Genomic DNA, 15,785 nt, shown 5'->3' on the forward strand with positions numbered 1-15,785 from the left:
ACCCACTTATACCACAGCGACTCATCCCACCCACTTATACCACAGGGACTCAACCCACCCACTTATACCACAGCGACTCACCCCACCCACTTATACCACAGCGACTCATCCCACCCACTTATACCACAGAGACTCATCCCACCCACTTATACCACAGCGACTCACCCCACCCACTTATACCACAGCGACTCATCCCACCCACTTATACCACAGGGACTCAACCCACCCACTTATACCACAGAGACTCACCCCACCCACTTATACCACAGCGACTCACCCCACCCACTTATACCACAGCAACTCATCCCACCCACTTATACCACAGCGACTCACCCCACCCACTTATACCACAGCGACTCATCCCACCCACTTATACCACAGAGACTCACCCCACCCACTTATACCACAGGGACTCAACCCACCCACTTATACCACAGGGACTCAACCCACCCACTTATACCACAGGGACTCAACCCACCCACTTATACCACAGCGACTCACCCCACCCACTTATACCACAGCGACTCAACCCACCCACTTATACCACAGCGACTCACCCCACCCACTTATACCACAGCGACGCATCCCACCCACTTATACCACAGCGACTCATCCCACCCACTTATACCACAGCGACTCACCCCACACACTTATACCACAGAGACTCACCCCACCCACTTATACCACAGCGACGCATCCCACCCACTTATACCACAGCGACTCACCCCACACACTTATACCACAGCGACTCATCCCACCCACTTATACCACAGAGACTCACCCCACCCACTTATACCACAGCGACTCATCCCACCCACTTATACCACAGAGACTCACCCCACCCACTTATACCACAGCGACTCACCCCACCCACTTATACCACAGCGACTCACACCACCCACTTATACCACAGCGACTCATCCCACCCACTTATACCACAGAGACTCAACCCACCCACTTATACCACAGCGACTCAACCCACACACTTCAGAGGGATGCCGATGGCTCAAGTCGACCCCGAGGCTCGTGTCGAGCATTCTGCCCCAGCGCCATCTGCCCAGAGATCTTATTTACAGAGTCCGGTGATATTTGTGTTTTATCTTTCTTTTGGATATTTTTTAAAATGTGCATTACACTGCAGAATTGTATCAATGCGTGCATCTGCAAGATAGGGTGGTATCACTTTGGTCTTCTTATGTAGCGAGATGTACTGGCACTGCCTCGTGCAGTCTGTCATTCGTGTTCTTCAATGCAGATACATGAATGCAAAAGTCATTCGTCCGTAACACAGTTTACTGCACCAACATACGCATAAACCTTACGTTTTGCAAGGCCAATACAAATACGAAAACAACTGGAAACATAAAATCGGAGAGAACAAAACACATTGGAAGAGTTAACAAAATAATCGACGTCACCACACTGGGTCCCTCCAACACTTTCATTTCGACGCGGTGCAGAGCCATTCTAGAGTACAACTCGGCTCTCTAACTGGCGACATCCCAACAGCCATGCACCACTGTGCCCCCCCATAGCGCACAACTCTCACCGGGAGATGTCTGGGTAGAACAGTGGTCAGAAATGTGTAAAAACATTGATACTAAATCTAAGGGCGATAGACACGTGTAGACTGCGATGTTTCACTTATAAATCTATAATTATTCTGTGTTGTGTTTACATGCTTTAGTGTCTGTGCCAGACGAAAAAATTATGTTGAACCTTTGTCGCACCGTACGAAGCCAACCGTGCTAATCGGAGGCGCTAAATCACGTCCATTTATTTACGAAGTCAGCCCAGGTGCGTGTGACCCATCCCACGTCCTATTTTCCCAACACGCTTGTGATGCCATGGAAACGCACAGGACTAAGTACCGCTCGAGCACAGCTCACAGCTCACAGCTGACATCAGTCTTGGCCCACTTAAGACTGGTCGTGGAAACAAGTCAAAAGAAGTTCAATGCAGCGTTAACATGTGAACAGCAATGACAATGACTTGATTAGTATCAGAATACACCGATCCTTTATGTCTGTATGGAAACCATTTGAAATTAAGAGCCTACGATTGCTTGTAGAGGACAGGACACGCAAGCTACCACTGGGAAAGGCACTTTCAAGGGCTGAATTGGTTTCAGGGCTGAATTGGTCCGTACCGCACTGTTAAGGACTCTTAAACACAAATGCAGATTAAGCAAGAACGTAGCTTTATTTAGTTAGAAATATTGAAACAATTGCTCTTCAAGGGAATTACATTTTTTTAAATGAATCTATTCGGCTATTATCATGTTCGACAGGGCCCACAGCGAGCCGGAAGGGTGATGTTCTCATTGTGAAGGAAGCAGTGGCAGCACGCCCAGTGCTGCATGGTGGTTGCACAGATGTCTCTCGTTGCTCTAAATGACGCCTCTCAGAACAGGATTGGAGTGCTGCCACAAACAGTACGGGTCGGGCGACACGCACGAAGCCTGCGCCGCTTCAGCATCACGATGAGTCGGTCCCAGTGTGCGGAGGTGGAGCGCCAGTCGGGTGCGTGGAGGCGCAGGGTGGAGGGGCGTTCGCACGCGCCGAGCGGAGGAAGGTGGATGTGGATGCTGCCTTCCGGCAGGCTCTAGCTGCTGCTGCTGCCGCCGCCACCGCTGCCGCTGCTGCCACCAGAGAAGGAATCCGACACGTCCGGTCGGCGCTCGCTCTTCTGCTTCCTGGGGTTCGTCTGGACCAGGCTGGAAGAGCCCAGGCTCTGATAGATCCCCATCGCCTGCACGCCGCACGGACATCGCTCGTCACGCGACGCTGGGAAAATCTGCCACCGCCCGAGACTCGGGAGGCGCGCCCCCACTCCCCCCTCCGCCCCGCAGCACGCGAGGCACCCGGTTCAACTGAACGAGACGATGCGTTTAGTTCACCGCCTATTATGAAAACCCTTTCACAAATTGCAGCTGTATGGATGCCACAAAGTACATGCAGATTGAATACCTGCAAAGATTGAGTCATATAAAACTGCACTATTGATAACATGACGTGCATGACCGACTCTCCAATCTTGTAGACTCTTGATGATTGTTAAAAAGAAAGAACACTCTACGACGAGGTCTGGAAAATGCATCTAATGGTACCAAACGGAGCAATGTTTAATCGACAAGTCCATAAATTGTTATGCCCCTAGCATAATAATATTTTTTTGACTGAGTTTCATAAACTGGTAGCGACTTATCAGTCAAGTTTTATTCCTGGATGATTTTAATACATTACCTGAAATTAAATGAGCAATAGGGTCATACTCATCTGATCCGGTGATGGAAATTCCCTGTTCTCCTGGTGGTGGCCAGTCCCTCTACGATATGCCTTTTTTTTACTTTCAAAAAGTCGAACTCATTTTGCTGACCGCACAGGGAGGGACCCGCTGCGCAGGTCAACCGTCACAAACACAGGTCACAAACACTGGCACGAAAACGCTTTCACACACGGACAATGTTTCCAGAATTAGTTTCGACCACTAAACCTGTTTCTAAATATTGTAACAAATGGCCTTCCCCCCCACCACCCTAAATAAAACAAAAGCTAAGCAGAGAGCTGGAATGCCATTCTGCGAGAGACAGAATGGGTGTGCGCGCTCCCACTGCTGCCGCTGCTGCTGCTGCTGCTGGCACGGGCAGTGGGGCTGCGGGGCTGCGGCCCCACCGCACCTCCCATTCAGCTGCACGGCCTCTGTGCCCCCAGAGGCCCCGTGACCTCGGCCACAAACACATTGTGCCGATGTCCAGGGCAGCAGGGGAGGGGGCCGCTCCTCCTGCTCCGCTGCTGCCCTGATTACAATGAGAAAGGCCGGGCGGAGAGAGCCGCGGATGGGACGGGCCACGTGCTTTGTGTGCACAGCTTGCCAAGCAAAAGGCAGAAGCCCCCTTTGACGTAGGGCAGATATAAAGCTCTCACTCCACAAATGTGAGAATTAAAGTCCCCTGCATATCTGCAGGCTTCGACGATTTGGTTTATTTAATTTGCCTCTTGCTAATTACTGTGATTATCGAACATTATTTTATTTTAAGTAAACTATGTATGCACAATTACATGATTGTACCTGTGAACAGTTTGTTGGGTGTTGGAGGGCCTTAACGACACATTTATGCAGACCAATACTTGGCCAAACCCAACACAGCCGCTATGAATGTTGGCCGTGAGGACCTACATCTTACATTTATAAATCAGCAATTTGGCTGCCTCTCTGTAGGCATACGAATCGGACCCCACGTGTTTCGCATACAGGATCTTGCAATGAACGAAGGTGGAGTGAGAGACACGACGATGCACGCCGCACGGCAGACGCGCGTGCCAGCACGCAGCCCGAGCGCCAGCCCGGCGCGGCTACCTGCGCCACCATGCTGCTGACGTCCCCCGTGTTGGCTGGCAGCATGATGGTGTTGCTGTCCTTGGCCAGGTTGGAGAACGCCGCCACGTACTGCTCCGCCACGCTCAGCGACGCGGCCATGTTGCCGTTCTGCGGGAGAGAGAGGGAGGGGCTGAGCGAGCGAGCGACGGCGGCGCCGGCAGCACGACGCGCGTCGCGGTCGTCACCGTGCGGCCCCCTCCGCCCGCCCGCCCGTGCGCCCCCCAGTGTAACACGAATCGCGAGCGACGGCGTTGGTGAGGTACCTGCTCCGTGAGGGCCTCGGCCAGCCGCGTGATGGCCTCCGCCTTTGCGATGGCTTTCTTCACCATTGCGGACGCTTGGCCTGCGACACGATCATCCACCCACACATACAACATTCAGCTCCACGCGGAGAGCTGCCGGTTGACATCAATGTAAGCACGCGTCACTACGCGTGTCTTCTCTTGGCGAACGGCCACCATAGAAGAGAAAAAGTGGAAGATATTTTTAAATGCTTTGACTTTCACAGTATTATAAATATAAATCTTGCTTAATCCTTATCTCACTATGAATTGGCACAATCTGTTTGTCCAGCCAAAGCTGGATAAAAAAGGATTGCTTGGTATTCAGGGTACTAATAAAGCTCCATAATTAATGCACATCCTCTCTCCGAGCATGCGGCACACAAGCACAGACCAAAATAAAATTTCGACAATGCACAAGGTGAGAAGCGTTCAAGCTGTTCGATATCATGATTACATTTTCACAGCGCCGCTGACAACTCGCCTCAATGGGCTTCACGCGAGCCCACAGAGGTGCCGGCATCGTAGAGCTGACGCTTTCATTACAAGCACCGTAAAGCCTGCAGTGCTGCCACTTCTGCTTGCTTTTCACAGGCGAGAGCTATCTGTGCGTATGTATGTTGAACGTCTTTCGCGCTGTACGGAGCCAACCGTGCTAATCAGAGGTTTGGGGGAAGGACAAAATAAACTAAACACAAAAAGCAGTTCTAACGAAATGAGTTTTCAATCTAGATTTAAAAGTCCATAGCTCCAGTGGCTTCTTATCTGTGGGCTACACCCATTTAGCCCAACTTGTGATTTTCATTTCAATACCACTAAGAGCAACTGTGCTGACCGGAATATAAAACTCCCCCGTCTCCTTGTACATGACTGACACAAACGCTTTTTGTGAACCCTTGCCACACTTGGTAATTCAGTTCCCCCACGCTCAGATGAGCATGGCGTGATGCTCACACGTACTGGTTGCCCAAGGCCAGTGGTGGAAATTCCACATCCACATGGCAGGAGCCATTCTGTTGTCGATAACACAACTGCAGACTTCTCATTAAGTGGTTCCCATTTGATTGACACCAAAGGAATGATGCCACTGGTAGGCAGTATGTAATCAGTTGTTTGACACTAGCCATTAACTTTAGAATTATAATTGCATAGGGTGGCAGCGTGTGGAACACAAACAGGTCCGGGATGGCGAGAGAGAATAGTTGTAAAGAAGCCAAGGGAAGTGGGCGGGGGGGTTGGGGCCTCCAAGCCGACCTTCTGCCTGGTTGATCTGCTCCGCCTTCTCCGCCTCCGAGGCGAGGATGCGGGAGCGCTTCTTGCCCTCGGCCACGTTGATGTCGGACTCGCGAACGCCCTCCGACTCCAGCACCACGGCTCGCTTGCGTCGCTCGGCCTCCACCTGCGATGCATGTCTGTTAAACTTCTTTCGCACCGTACGTAGCCAACCGTGCTAATGGCCTGGCTCCGTGACATTCCATCAGCCAATAAATGCACGCCGACGCATGGGAGGGGTTGAGAGCGGCGCTTAAAAACGTGCCGTCCAAAACCACAGCAGCCTCCTCTGACTCACAATCCAAGCACACAAGTTCTCCCCTCTCTCCTCACTCTACTCCCCTCCACACACTCTCTGCCCCAGTACCAAGGAATTTATCCAACGTTGAATCAGTGGCAGGTCACTCATTCTCTGCTGCCCCCGTAGTCTGGAACCCCATTCCCCCAGCCATCTAAGCTGTCGACCCCCTGCCCGTGTTCAAGTCAAGGCTCGTGGCCTTTTTCTCTTCTCTGCCTTTGACTTCCTGCTTCTCTCTATAAAATATACAGACTTTCCCTGTACAGCATCCTGAGATGTGGTCACATCTAGATGCAATATACATCCACATATTATTGTTTGAATGCAGCAGTATCATTATCAACAGCAATATCACCAGTAGCACCATCAGCTGCATAATTCGCAACAGCATAATTATTTAATTGCATTGTAAAGTGGATATCTGCATGCACTCATGTAACCTGAGCACTGCATTAGACTTTTAGAGCACGTGACTCACAATCAGAAGGTTAAGAGTTAAACTCAATGCAGGTAAGTTGTCCAGGGTGAATAAAACCAGTACCACTGTGAATAAGGCAACCGTTCCAACATGCAGGATGGGACAAATTGTGTACTATATGATCGGAATAGTGGCGAGAAATGTTTAGTTTCACAGCCCCTCTCGATCCTGCAGATAATAGGAATTGAGGGTAATAGGATCACAGGTAAGGGGAGTTTCTCATATGGGCAGGAAGACCCTTTTACTGGATTATTTAGTGATCAATTTAGGGTTATAAAAATGTATTATTTATTGAGGGTTATAAAACAGACCCCAAGCACACAACAAACCCATTCTACGCCACGCGTGTGTTGATAATTGACACTCATAAACACAATAGTTATGAGCAACTGCGTCAAACCGTAACCATTCTCACCACAGAGTGCTGCTTGTCATGCGGCCCACGGTAACCGTATCCTGCCCTGCCCTCTGACTCTTTGTCCACTAATACGCAGCTACGTAATAACTTACAATACCCCAGAGCCATTCAGCCTTAACATTACCAGAGCTAATGGGGGCCATTTGCCGTGACCCTTCATGTCAAGTGATTGCAAGATCTCATTTTTTTCCACCACTGACTTATGATCCGTAAAACGTGCCATATTTTCACAGGAACGCATGCGGCATCATCCAAATGGAAGCGATGTCAAAATGCCTCTCTGCTTTGTCCTTGAGGTCCGGGTGACATTGCGTACAGAAAATGTCACGTGCGGTGTCCACGTGCGCGAGTCAAGATGGGACCTCGAGTAAGTCATCAAGGTGAAAGTGTCTTCCTGCCCCAACAGAGATGAATCAGCGCTCACCTCCGTTAGGAAACTGAACGCGTGGTCGAAATTCCACATTGCCAGAGCATCTTACACTTCCTAGTCTTCATAAGCACATCTTGAATTACCCACAATAGATAACCTTAAGCGATATCCCACCGTGTGACCCTTAATTAGCGAGTGAACAGTATCCCGGTTGGAGATTTACAAATTAATTTTTTATCACATTTTTATTTTGGTAGCCTCTTCGGCTTGCCTCATATACCAGCAAACTCAAATCCAGCATCCAGGGGCCTACCTTGAAAACAGTTTGTGTCCCTAAACATGCTTATTGTAATATATGTGCTTGTTGACAAATGCAATACTGCCCTTACTGTGTGTAAGGCGAGTTGTGTATAAGCTGGAGCGTGCGTATTTGCTGTAACATGCCTGCATCTGCATGGCTTCCTTGACGCGCGTTGGCAGCTCCATGTCCTTGATCTCGTAGCGGAGGCAACGGATGCCCCATACCTCGGCCGCCCCATTAATCACCTCCACAATGTTGGCGTTCAGAGACTCCCTCTCCTGTGCACGACACATGGCATCGCGACGTCATCCACATCGCAAAGCGCTGACGCGTCAACGTTCATAACACGTTCATCTGCAACCGTGTCCCTGGAGGTGGGGCATTGAGACTTGGTTTGTGAATCACGCATCATTAACAAAGACAATGGTTATGAAGAGCTTCACTACATTTTATATATATTGTATACAGTATTGTCCTAAACTCATCATGCACCAGGACTGTGGGAAAAAAAAAATGGAAAAAAATGTATCTTCTGAAATCTAATAATATAAGCAAGGGAACGGTCACGTGGGTAAGTGTGGAACGCAATGAAAGGCAGCACTGCCCTCTCATGGCCACGAGCGAGCACTGGACGACGAGCAGCCGCCGACTCGTCTTGCCAGTAACCCGTAACGTGCACGGGGGAAGCGTCGGCGCACAAACGACACCGGGAATTACTCTCTTGGATACGTCGTCATCACAAGCGCTGGGGCCACTCCTCTGGACGAGGTCTGTCCAAGCTACTCTAAACGTAATTTGTCCAAGCCAAACTTCATTCCAAGAAATGGATTTCATTTTGACGTGAATATTTGTTCACCGTTTTCGTTTCTTCTGCAACGCTGTTGTACTTGCTCCGACTGCTAATTGGTCGTCTCTGCTGTGATTTATATTCGCTTCATTATTGTACTTTTGTTTTATTGCTTTTGTCATTTTGGTCACCAAGGTCAATGTTGCAAACGAGACCATCCGGTCCTCGCGACTTCTCACCTGGCTAAACAAAGCTAGGAACTAAGCACTCCAAATGGTGCGGCTCACATGCATCAATAATATCGTCTTAGCCTGTGGGCACAGACCACATAACCCCAAGGTGGAAAAACTGTTGTAGAAAAAGTTTATATGGCCCATAAAAGTGATGTTGGTATCCTTTTCAGATGAGTGCTAAAAGAGCACTCAGCAATTTTTTTCCATTTGTTATAAATATTGCAAGCAAACATAAACTTGCATGTTGTTTTAAGCAGATACACACCATTAATTCATTTCATACAAGACATCACATTTTATATACAATTTAAGCCAAGGGCGTTTTTGTTCCACCTTAACTTCTGTCCCAGATGCGACAGCCCAAAGAGGTCACTCAAGCCCGGCAGGGGAATTCCAGGCGAGTATTTGCAGGCATCTCTATGAAATCGAGATGGATTGTATTTGCATGCATAGCTTTAGTTGAGATTACAATTTACAAATGTGTAGTGACGCACTCAGAGACACTAGGAGTAGGAGGCACTCTATTTATGAACAGCCTTCACAGTCCACACGAAGCAACTACAGCTCCCAGTTTGGACAGCTGGCAGACTGCCTGACTGACGACGCCGAGAAGGTGAAGACGCAGACGAAGACTCCAGCAGCACGACGAGGGGACCCCACTCCAGGCAACAGCCCCGAAACGTCGCTCGGGCTCCCCTTTTATCCTCCCGGCGTGGCCTCGCTCCGCCCCGGCCACGCCCCCTTTCTAGAACCTACTAGCGGGTTCCCAGGCTCACGTGCCCCCTCTATCACCTTTCCCCTACATCCCTCTCTCTGGCTGATCACGTGACCTGCTGACAGGGTTGCTGCCACTGCAGATCCCCTTCTCTGCCAGCAACCCGCGCGATGCTACGTAGTGACCCATTCCATGTCACTAGAAATGTTTGACGATTCAACGGAACAAATGACTTCCACAAAGAGCTGACCACCCACCCGCCTCGCTCCATCGCTCCATGGCCTTGTGACGGACCCAAAGGGGGCGCTTGTACTGGGTATGAATCTAGGTGAGGTCAGGGAGCCATGGGTATGAAGCAGGCAAAACGCTTTGTAGAATATAATCTCATGTATTTAATAACCACTTCACGTAAAGAAAGGTCACATAACAATGCAAAAATAAAAATATACACATTTGTAAATTTGTCGTGGTTTGGTATTTCAGTCAACCTCTTTGAAGTGAGAATGGACGTCTGGGTCCAGCTTGGTCTACTGTCAACGCCACAGGCCCACTTTTAAAGCTACGGGGACACTCAGGTGCAGGTACAGCCCAAGCAGTCGGGGTGATGCTCGTCTCTATGGGCTCATGTTGTGTGAGCACCTTAAACACGCTGTCCAGCGCGATCTTGCCCAGCTCGGAGCGCATGGTGGTCTGCGCCAGCTGAGTCACGGCGTACTCGGGGTCCTCGACGCCGTAGCTCGCCTACCAAGTGACACGCACCACACACAGCCGCAGCTCGTCAACCGGCATCTCTGGACATTAACGCCGCGATCAATTCAAGCACATCGCACCGTGGAAAGGTGGGTCACGCATTGTGGAATACCTTCGCGTGGAAAGGTGGGTCACGCATTGTGGAATACCTTAGCGCAGAGCGTGCAACTCAAATCGAATTATTGTTATTTCAAATCCCAGTCAGGTTGTCGACTTTGCCACTTATCCATCTGGGGTCGAAAAAATGAGCACCACTTTGTGGGTCAACAGAGGTTGACCCAAGGGAATGTGGAGTTTCCATAGCTGGCTTTGGGTAGTAATGGAGATGTGCATGGCACCATACTTGCTTGAGCATAAACCAATAAAACTAAGTTTAGCACATTAGAATTGTAATGCAGTTCTATAGAACATCACAGGGCATTGCAACACATGTTGAATACTGTTCAAATATCAGAAAACCAGTCAAATACTGTGAACAAAGTAACAGTACCAACAATATTTGAATGGATTTGTGCTGTGCAATAGTGATTAAATGTGCTGGGTCAGATGGTCTCAAAACACATAGGATCCAGGCATCCAATCGTGTGGAATTTCAATTACTATTATTGAGAGACAATGTACAGTACAACAATATTCCAGGATTATAAGACTCACATCATATTTTGGATGTTTGGCCCATTCCTTATAATTGTATTCGGCAATAACAGCCCTGCCACCAGTAAACATTTTTTAAAACAACTTTTAAAAAATTAACTGGTAAATATGATTTCGGATGACCTAATCAACACCCACAGTGGCGTACACAAACCCTGGATCTCGACTGAAGGAATTACCTTGAACGGGTCCATAATGCGGAGGTACAATACGCCATCCAGCTGTAGTGTAACATTATCTGCAAATAATACACATTTGGAACATTTAAATTCTTGCTTTTTAGTACAGGCAGCATGACTCCAAATGAGCACACAACTCTAAGGGACTTCCTCTCACTGCTGGCACTACACAGACACACGCTCACCTCACTATTCTTTAGTTCTTTCGATAAAGCCACAGAGATAGAACAAATAATAAAAAATAATAAAAATAACAATATCACGACGTTTCGATCGTAACACAAGCAATCGTCATGAGGTGAGAAATACCGCCTCACTCTCCAGGCTATTGTCTTGGTAACTCTACAGTTTACCATGCACAACATTCATTGGTCACCACGAGTGTCCACAAGTAAACGTGCAATTCTAGAGTGTATTGATTCCCTTGTGCACATGCATATACTTGCTTGGAAACAGTTGCCAATTCTGAACATTCTAAAAAAGGAGCACGTTCCAAATTTGTTCTTCAAGAACATCGAAATTGTCTTCATTTTTTAAAAAGGAAACAGAGGCAGCATTATTGTGGCAGGGCAAATTGAAAAACCTCACCAAGCCTCAATAATTTTCATTATGATCCTCCAAAAATACATTTGACCGATAATTTTTTCAACAATTTTTTAACGAGAATTTGATTTCATGGGAGAGGAATAAAAGTGTAGGCGTGAGCATTGAACCCGAACACATTCTACAGATGCACGAGGCTCCCAATTAAGGAAGGACAGCGAGTCGGAACGTAGCATTGCAGGCTTAGAGCACATTACAGGCTTCAAAGCCACTTTGTCCTAACATGGGCACGCTTCAAAGAAATCGAGTGTAAGGAGCATACAACCAGTAGATTGCAGCTGACAGCGACGCTTGCGGAGAGCCTGTCTGGACACATTTATTATGTCCCTAACTTTTCCTTGCTAAATGTCCTTAATCTTGTTTCTTGAAATGCAAGTTTGATTGTAAATTGTACTGTATTGATAGTGGGGCCACTGGGGGAGAGGCATTTCATCTGAGTTTCTTTTTGGAACACATCTTAGACAACGCAAACAGCACCTGAAATGTGAACACGCACCTAGGGTGATGGCAGACTGCTCAGGAATGTCGATGACTATTTCTTTCAAGCTCTGCACGTACTTTATTTTGTCGATTATTGGGATCAGAAGATTCAAACCCTGCAAGAGAGGAGACCCACCAAGGGCAACATACATGGTTGGAATGTTAGTTTAACACGTAGTAGAGGCTTACACGACCAATATCATCGATTGGATATTTTTTTGGGTTAGTTCGCGTAAATATATAAATGTGTAATTAAACCCGCCACCACCCGACACAGCCAGCTAGTAGTTGTAATTACTGCCGAAATGTCGTACTCAGATTGTAAATGTTGTGGTTTGGCTCTCCAACACACCGGCGTGCTGTACTAGTGACGAATTGGCATGTTCTGTTTACGTGACAACCCTTACTAGTTGGCTGTGTCAGGTGGTGGCGGATTTAACGACACATTTATATATTTACAGGATCTGTTCAAGTCAGTGTTACCATTTGTGACAATGCTGAAATACAATTAGCATCGCAAGGACCTACCATTATTTACCAAATCGATTGGACTACTTCAACCAAAGAGGCTACCACAAATAGCTGGATTGTTTCCAGTTATGGATACATTCAAATGGAGTAATTTTTAGTACAGATGACACGCAACTTTAACCACGTATTCATACATTCCCACTTGATTTGCAATTTGAAATACTGCCTCATACAGCGATCTGGATGTCTGTTATAATTTGTACAGCTAATCATTCCTTTTACGTCAGAGTGTTACTGGCAACACATTTTAATGGTGCAGTGGTGGGGGCGGGAGTGGGAAATTAGTAATTTTGGAATAACATAATAAAACCACAACAACTATAACACGAGGGACATTCGACTGAATGTTCCTTATAAGCCGCGCGGAGTGGGGGGTGGGCAGAGAGGGCGATGAGCGCCAGCGCACCGGCCGGAGAATGCGGTTGAAGCGTCCCATGCGCTCGATGACCCACGCCTCCTGCTCGGGCACGAACAGCACGGCCGTGTTCATGGGCAGCGACGAGGCCCACCGCGGGGAGCCCGGCCCGGGGCCTGCGCCACACGGCAGCGGCCGTGGAGCCAGCGCCCCACGCACTGCATGCTGCACACACACAAACACACGCATACACACGCATACACACGCACACACACAAACACACACACAAACACACGCACACACACAAACACACACACAAACACACGCACACACACAAACACACGCATACACACAAACACACACACAAACACACGCACACACACACAAACACACACACAAACACACGCACACACACAAACACACACACAAACACACGCACACACACAAACACACACACAAACACACGCACACACACAAACACACGCACACACACAAACACACGCATACACACAAACACACACACAAACACACGCACACACACACAAACACACACACAAACACACGCACACACACAAACACACACACAAACACACGCACACACACAAACACACGCACACACACAAACACACGCATACACACAAACACACGTGGAGAGTGCAGAGGGGGCAAGCCTCATGAGTCGTGCGACCTATCATGACAAGTACTCTCATGTGCAGAGTGGGTGGGTCAGGGATTCCTCCCCCTCTTCATGTGCAGCAGACCAGAGGTCACGTGAAGGATGTCAAAAGGGTTGCGAAGCTCCACTGGAGATGGAGTCGTGTGGAAGCATGACACCGATTGCGCAATCGAGAAGAAATGGGGGTAAAGACAAATACTGTGTACACATTCTTAAAGTGCATTTGACACGTCGTGATGAATTGGTGCAACGATTCAAAGATGGCAGTCGTGATGCATACATTGCTTGAACTCTGAAGTGCCGAGCAGTGCGACTGTGAGGGGAGCGCCGTCGGCGTGAGGGGTGATTTCCGCGACTTGCATCAGCCGCGCCACGCAACCCCGCGGCTCCCGGGGGGACCGGCACCGCTCAGCCGCCTCTGCATCGCGACCACCAAATACCCTCGTCGCCTCAGCCCCACACCGTCTCTCCCCTCATCCCTTTCTCACGACTCCTCTCGTATTCTCCCCCCCCCCCATTCAACCCTCTCCACGTCTCTCTCAGTCTTCATCGCTCCCTTCCTGTCCGCTCTCCCCCGTCCTCTCTCCCCGTCACCGACCCGGCTTCTCGTCTCCCCCACACGTTTTGATGTCGCAGCGCGGTCGGCACGAGCCCGGCCCCACGCGGCCCCCGTTGGTCTCGGCGCGGCGCACGGGGTAGTCAAGAGGCGCCCGCTCGCTGTGGGTGTCGACACCAGAGGCGCGCGCGGCTCCATGCGGGCCCCGGGCGAGCGGGAGCGGGGGTCGGGGACTGGATTGGGGGGTCCGACCGAGAAGAGTGCGGTGTCCAGCACTCGGGAACGCTCGGGCGCGCACGCCGCTGCCCCACGCCGCCTCACGTCGCCCCACGCCCGCCCCACGTCGCCTCACCTGCAGCGCCAGCAGTCGTGGTAACCTCAGCATCATCGTCGTCTTCACGGCTCGTGTCGCTGTGACAGGAACCACGTGGGACTCAACGGGAAGCCACGTGGGCGCCGGTGGGAAGCCAAGCGCACGCCGCAACACGCGTCACACCAGGTGGAGGTGGAGGGCGGCCATCTTACCTAGGGTGGAGGGCGGCCATCTTACCTAGGGTAGAGGGCGGCCATCTTACCTTGGGGTGGGCGGCCATCTTACCTTGGGGTGGGCGGCCATCTTACCTAGGGTAGTGGGCGGCCATCTTACCTAGGGTAGAGGGCGGCCATCTTACCTAGGGTGAAGAGCGGCCATCTTACCTAGGGGGGTCAACCCCGATCCGCAGCGTCGATGAGAATTCGGTATAGCAAACTGCTCTAATTATAACAAGCTAAAAAACGAGACGTAACAAAAAATACACATTTAGCTACACAGCCCTCTGGGAGTGCATAGTTCCATGAGCACTATTTCGACATTCCGTCTCTGTGTGTTAGTGATCTCCCTCCTTACCCTTTTCCCCCTCTCCATATGAACATTCATGTAAACTCCCTGGCACGCGGTTCCCACCTGGCCCCGGGACGCCCACTCGGGCTGCTGCTGCTGCTGTGCGTGGAGTTTCCCCTTCTGTGAGCCGCGCTTTGTACCGGGCTCGCGTTGAGTTGCAATAAAAACTTTTTATTTTTAATCATGCTCCTACAGGACAGTATTCCGTTCATGTCAGATCGTCGGTGCTGTCGTTTGCGTTCAGGAACTTCGCCACCCCTCCCACCATCCCGCTCCTCACCACCACGCTTTGGTTTGCCCCGGTTACTTTGCCAAAATGAATAAAGTCAGGGGCGGTTTCTTCATTAGGGCGATTGGGCGACGCACCACCAATGTCATTAAACCACAGAGTCACGCTAGCCGTTACTGTGCCTCTGGATATAGTCCAATCAGCGTCATGTCACGTTCTGTGGAGTACCGCCTCTTTTTGGGCGATTTCACTCCGGCTGAGAATCGCCCAGAGTGTTCCCATAGACTTACATTCAAAGATGTTTTTTTTCGAACGGGGCGCTCCGATGCATTCTCTATGGCTTCCGGGAGGGCTCGCAC

General features: G+C 49.7%; 1 protein-coding gene across 1 annotated transcript; it reads right to left on the reverse strand.

Moving 5' to 3' along the window:
- Positions 1–1,279: 1,279 nt before the first annotated feature.
- Positions 1,280–14,761, reverse strand: LOC133343911 (stomatin-like protein 2, mitochondrial). Its single transcript, XM_061553913.1, has 10 exons — positions 14,670–14,761; positions 13,137–13,310; positions 12,216–12,315; positions 11,117–11,175; positions 10,173–10,274; positions 7,942–8,076; positions 5,916–6,060; positions 4,644–4,723; positions 4,360–4,488; positions 1,280–2,751 (listed from the first exon to the last, which is right to left on the reverse strand). Exons 1-10 carry the CDS (start codon positions 14,703–14,705, stop codon positions 2,605–2,607), a joined length of 1,107 nt encoding a protein of 368 aa, XP_061409897.1. The 5' UTR covers positions 14,706–14,761; the 3' UTR covers positions 1,280–2,604.
- Between the last annotated feature and the right edge of the window lie 1,024 nt (positions 14,762–15,785).

This window comes from Lethenteron reissneri, chromosome 18, assembly GCF_015708825.2.
Source record: "Lethenteron reissneri isolate LAM-NWPU_2019-01 chromosome 18, ASM1570882v1, whole genome shotgun sequence".
In the NCBI taxonomy this organism is placed as follows: Eukaryota; Metazoa; Chordata; class Hyperoartia; order Petromyzontiformes; family Petromyzontidae; genus Lethenteron; species Lethenteron reissneri.

Coding starts and splice junctions, on each gene's coding strand:
- LOC133343911 (XM_061553913.1), bottom strand. CDS start 14,705: ATGATGCTGAGGTTACCACGACTGCTGGCGCTGCAG. Junction 4,724..5,915: donor GCAGATCAACCAGGCAGAAG/GTCGGCTTGGAG, acceptor ATCGTGTCGCAG/GCCAAGCGTCCGCAATGGTG. Junction 4,489..4,643: donor CCGAGGCCCTCACGGAGCAG/GTACCTCACCAA, acceptor TCTCTCCCGCAG/AACGGCAACATGGCCGCGTC.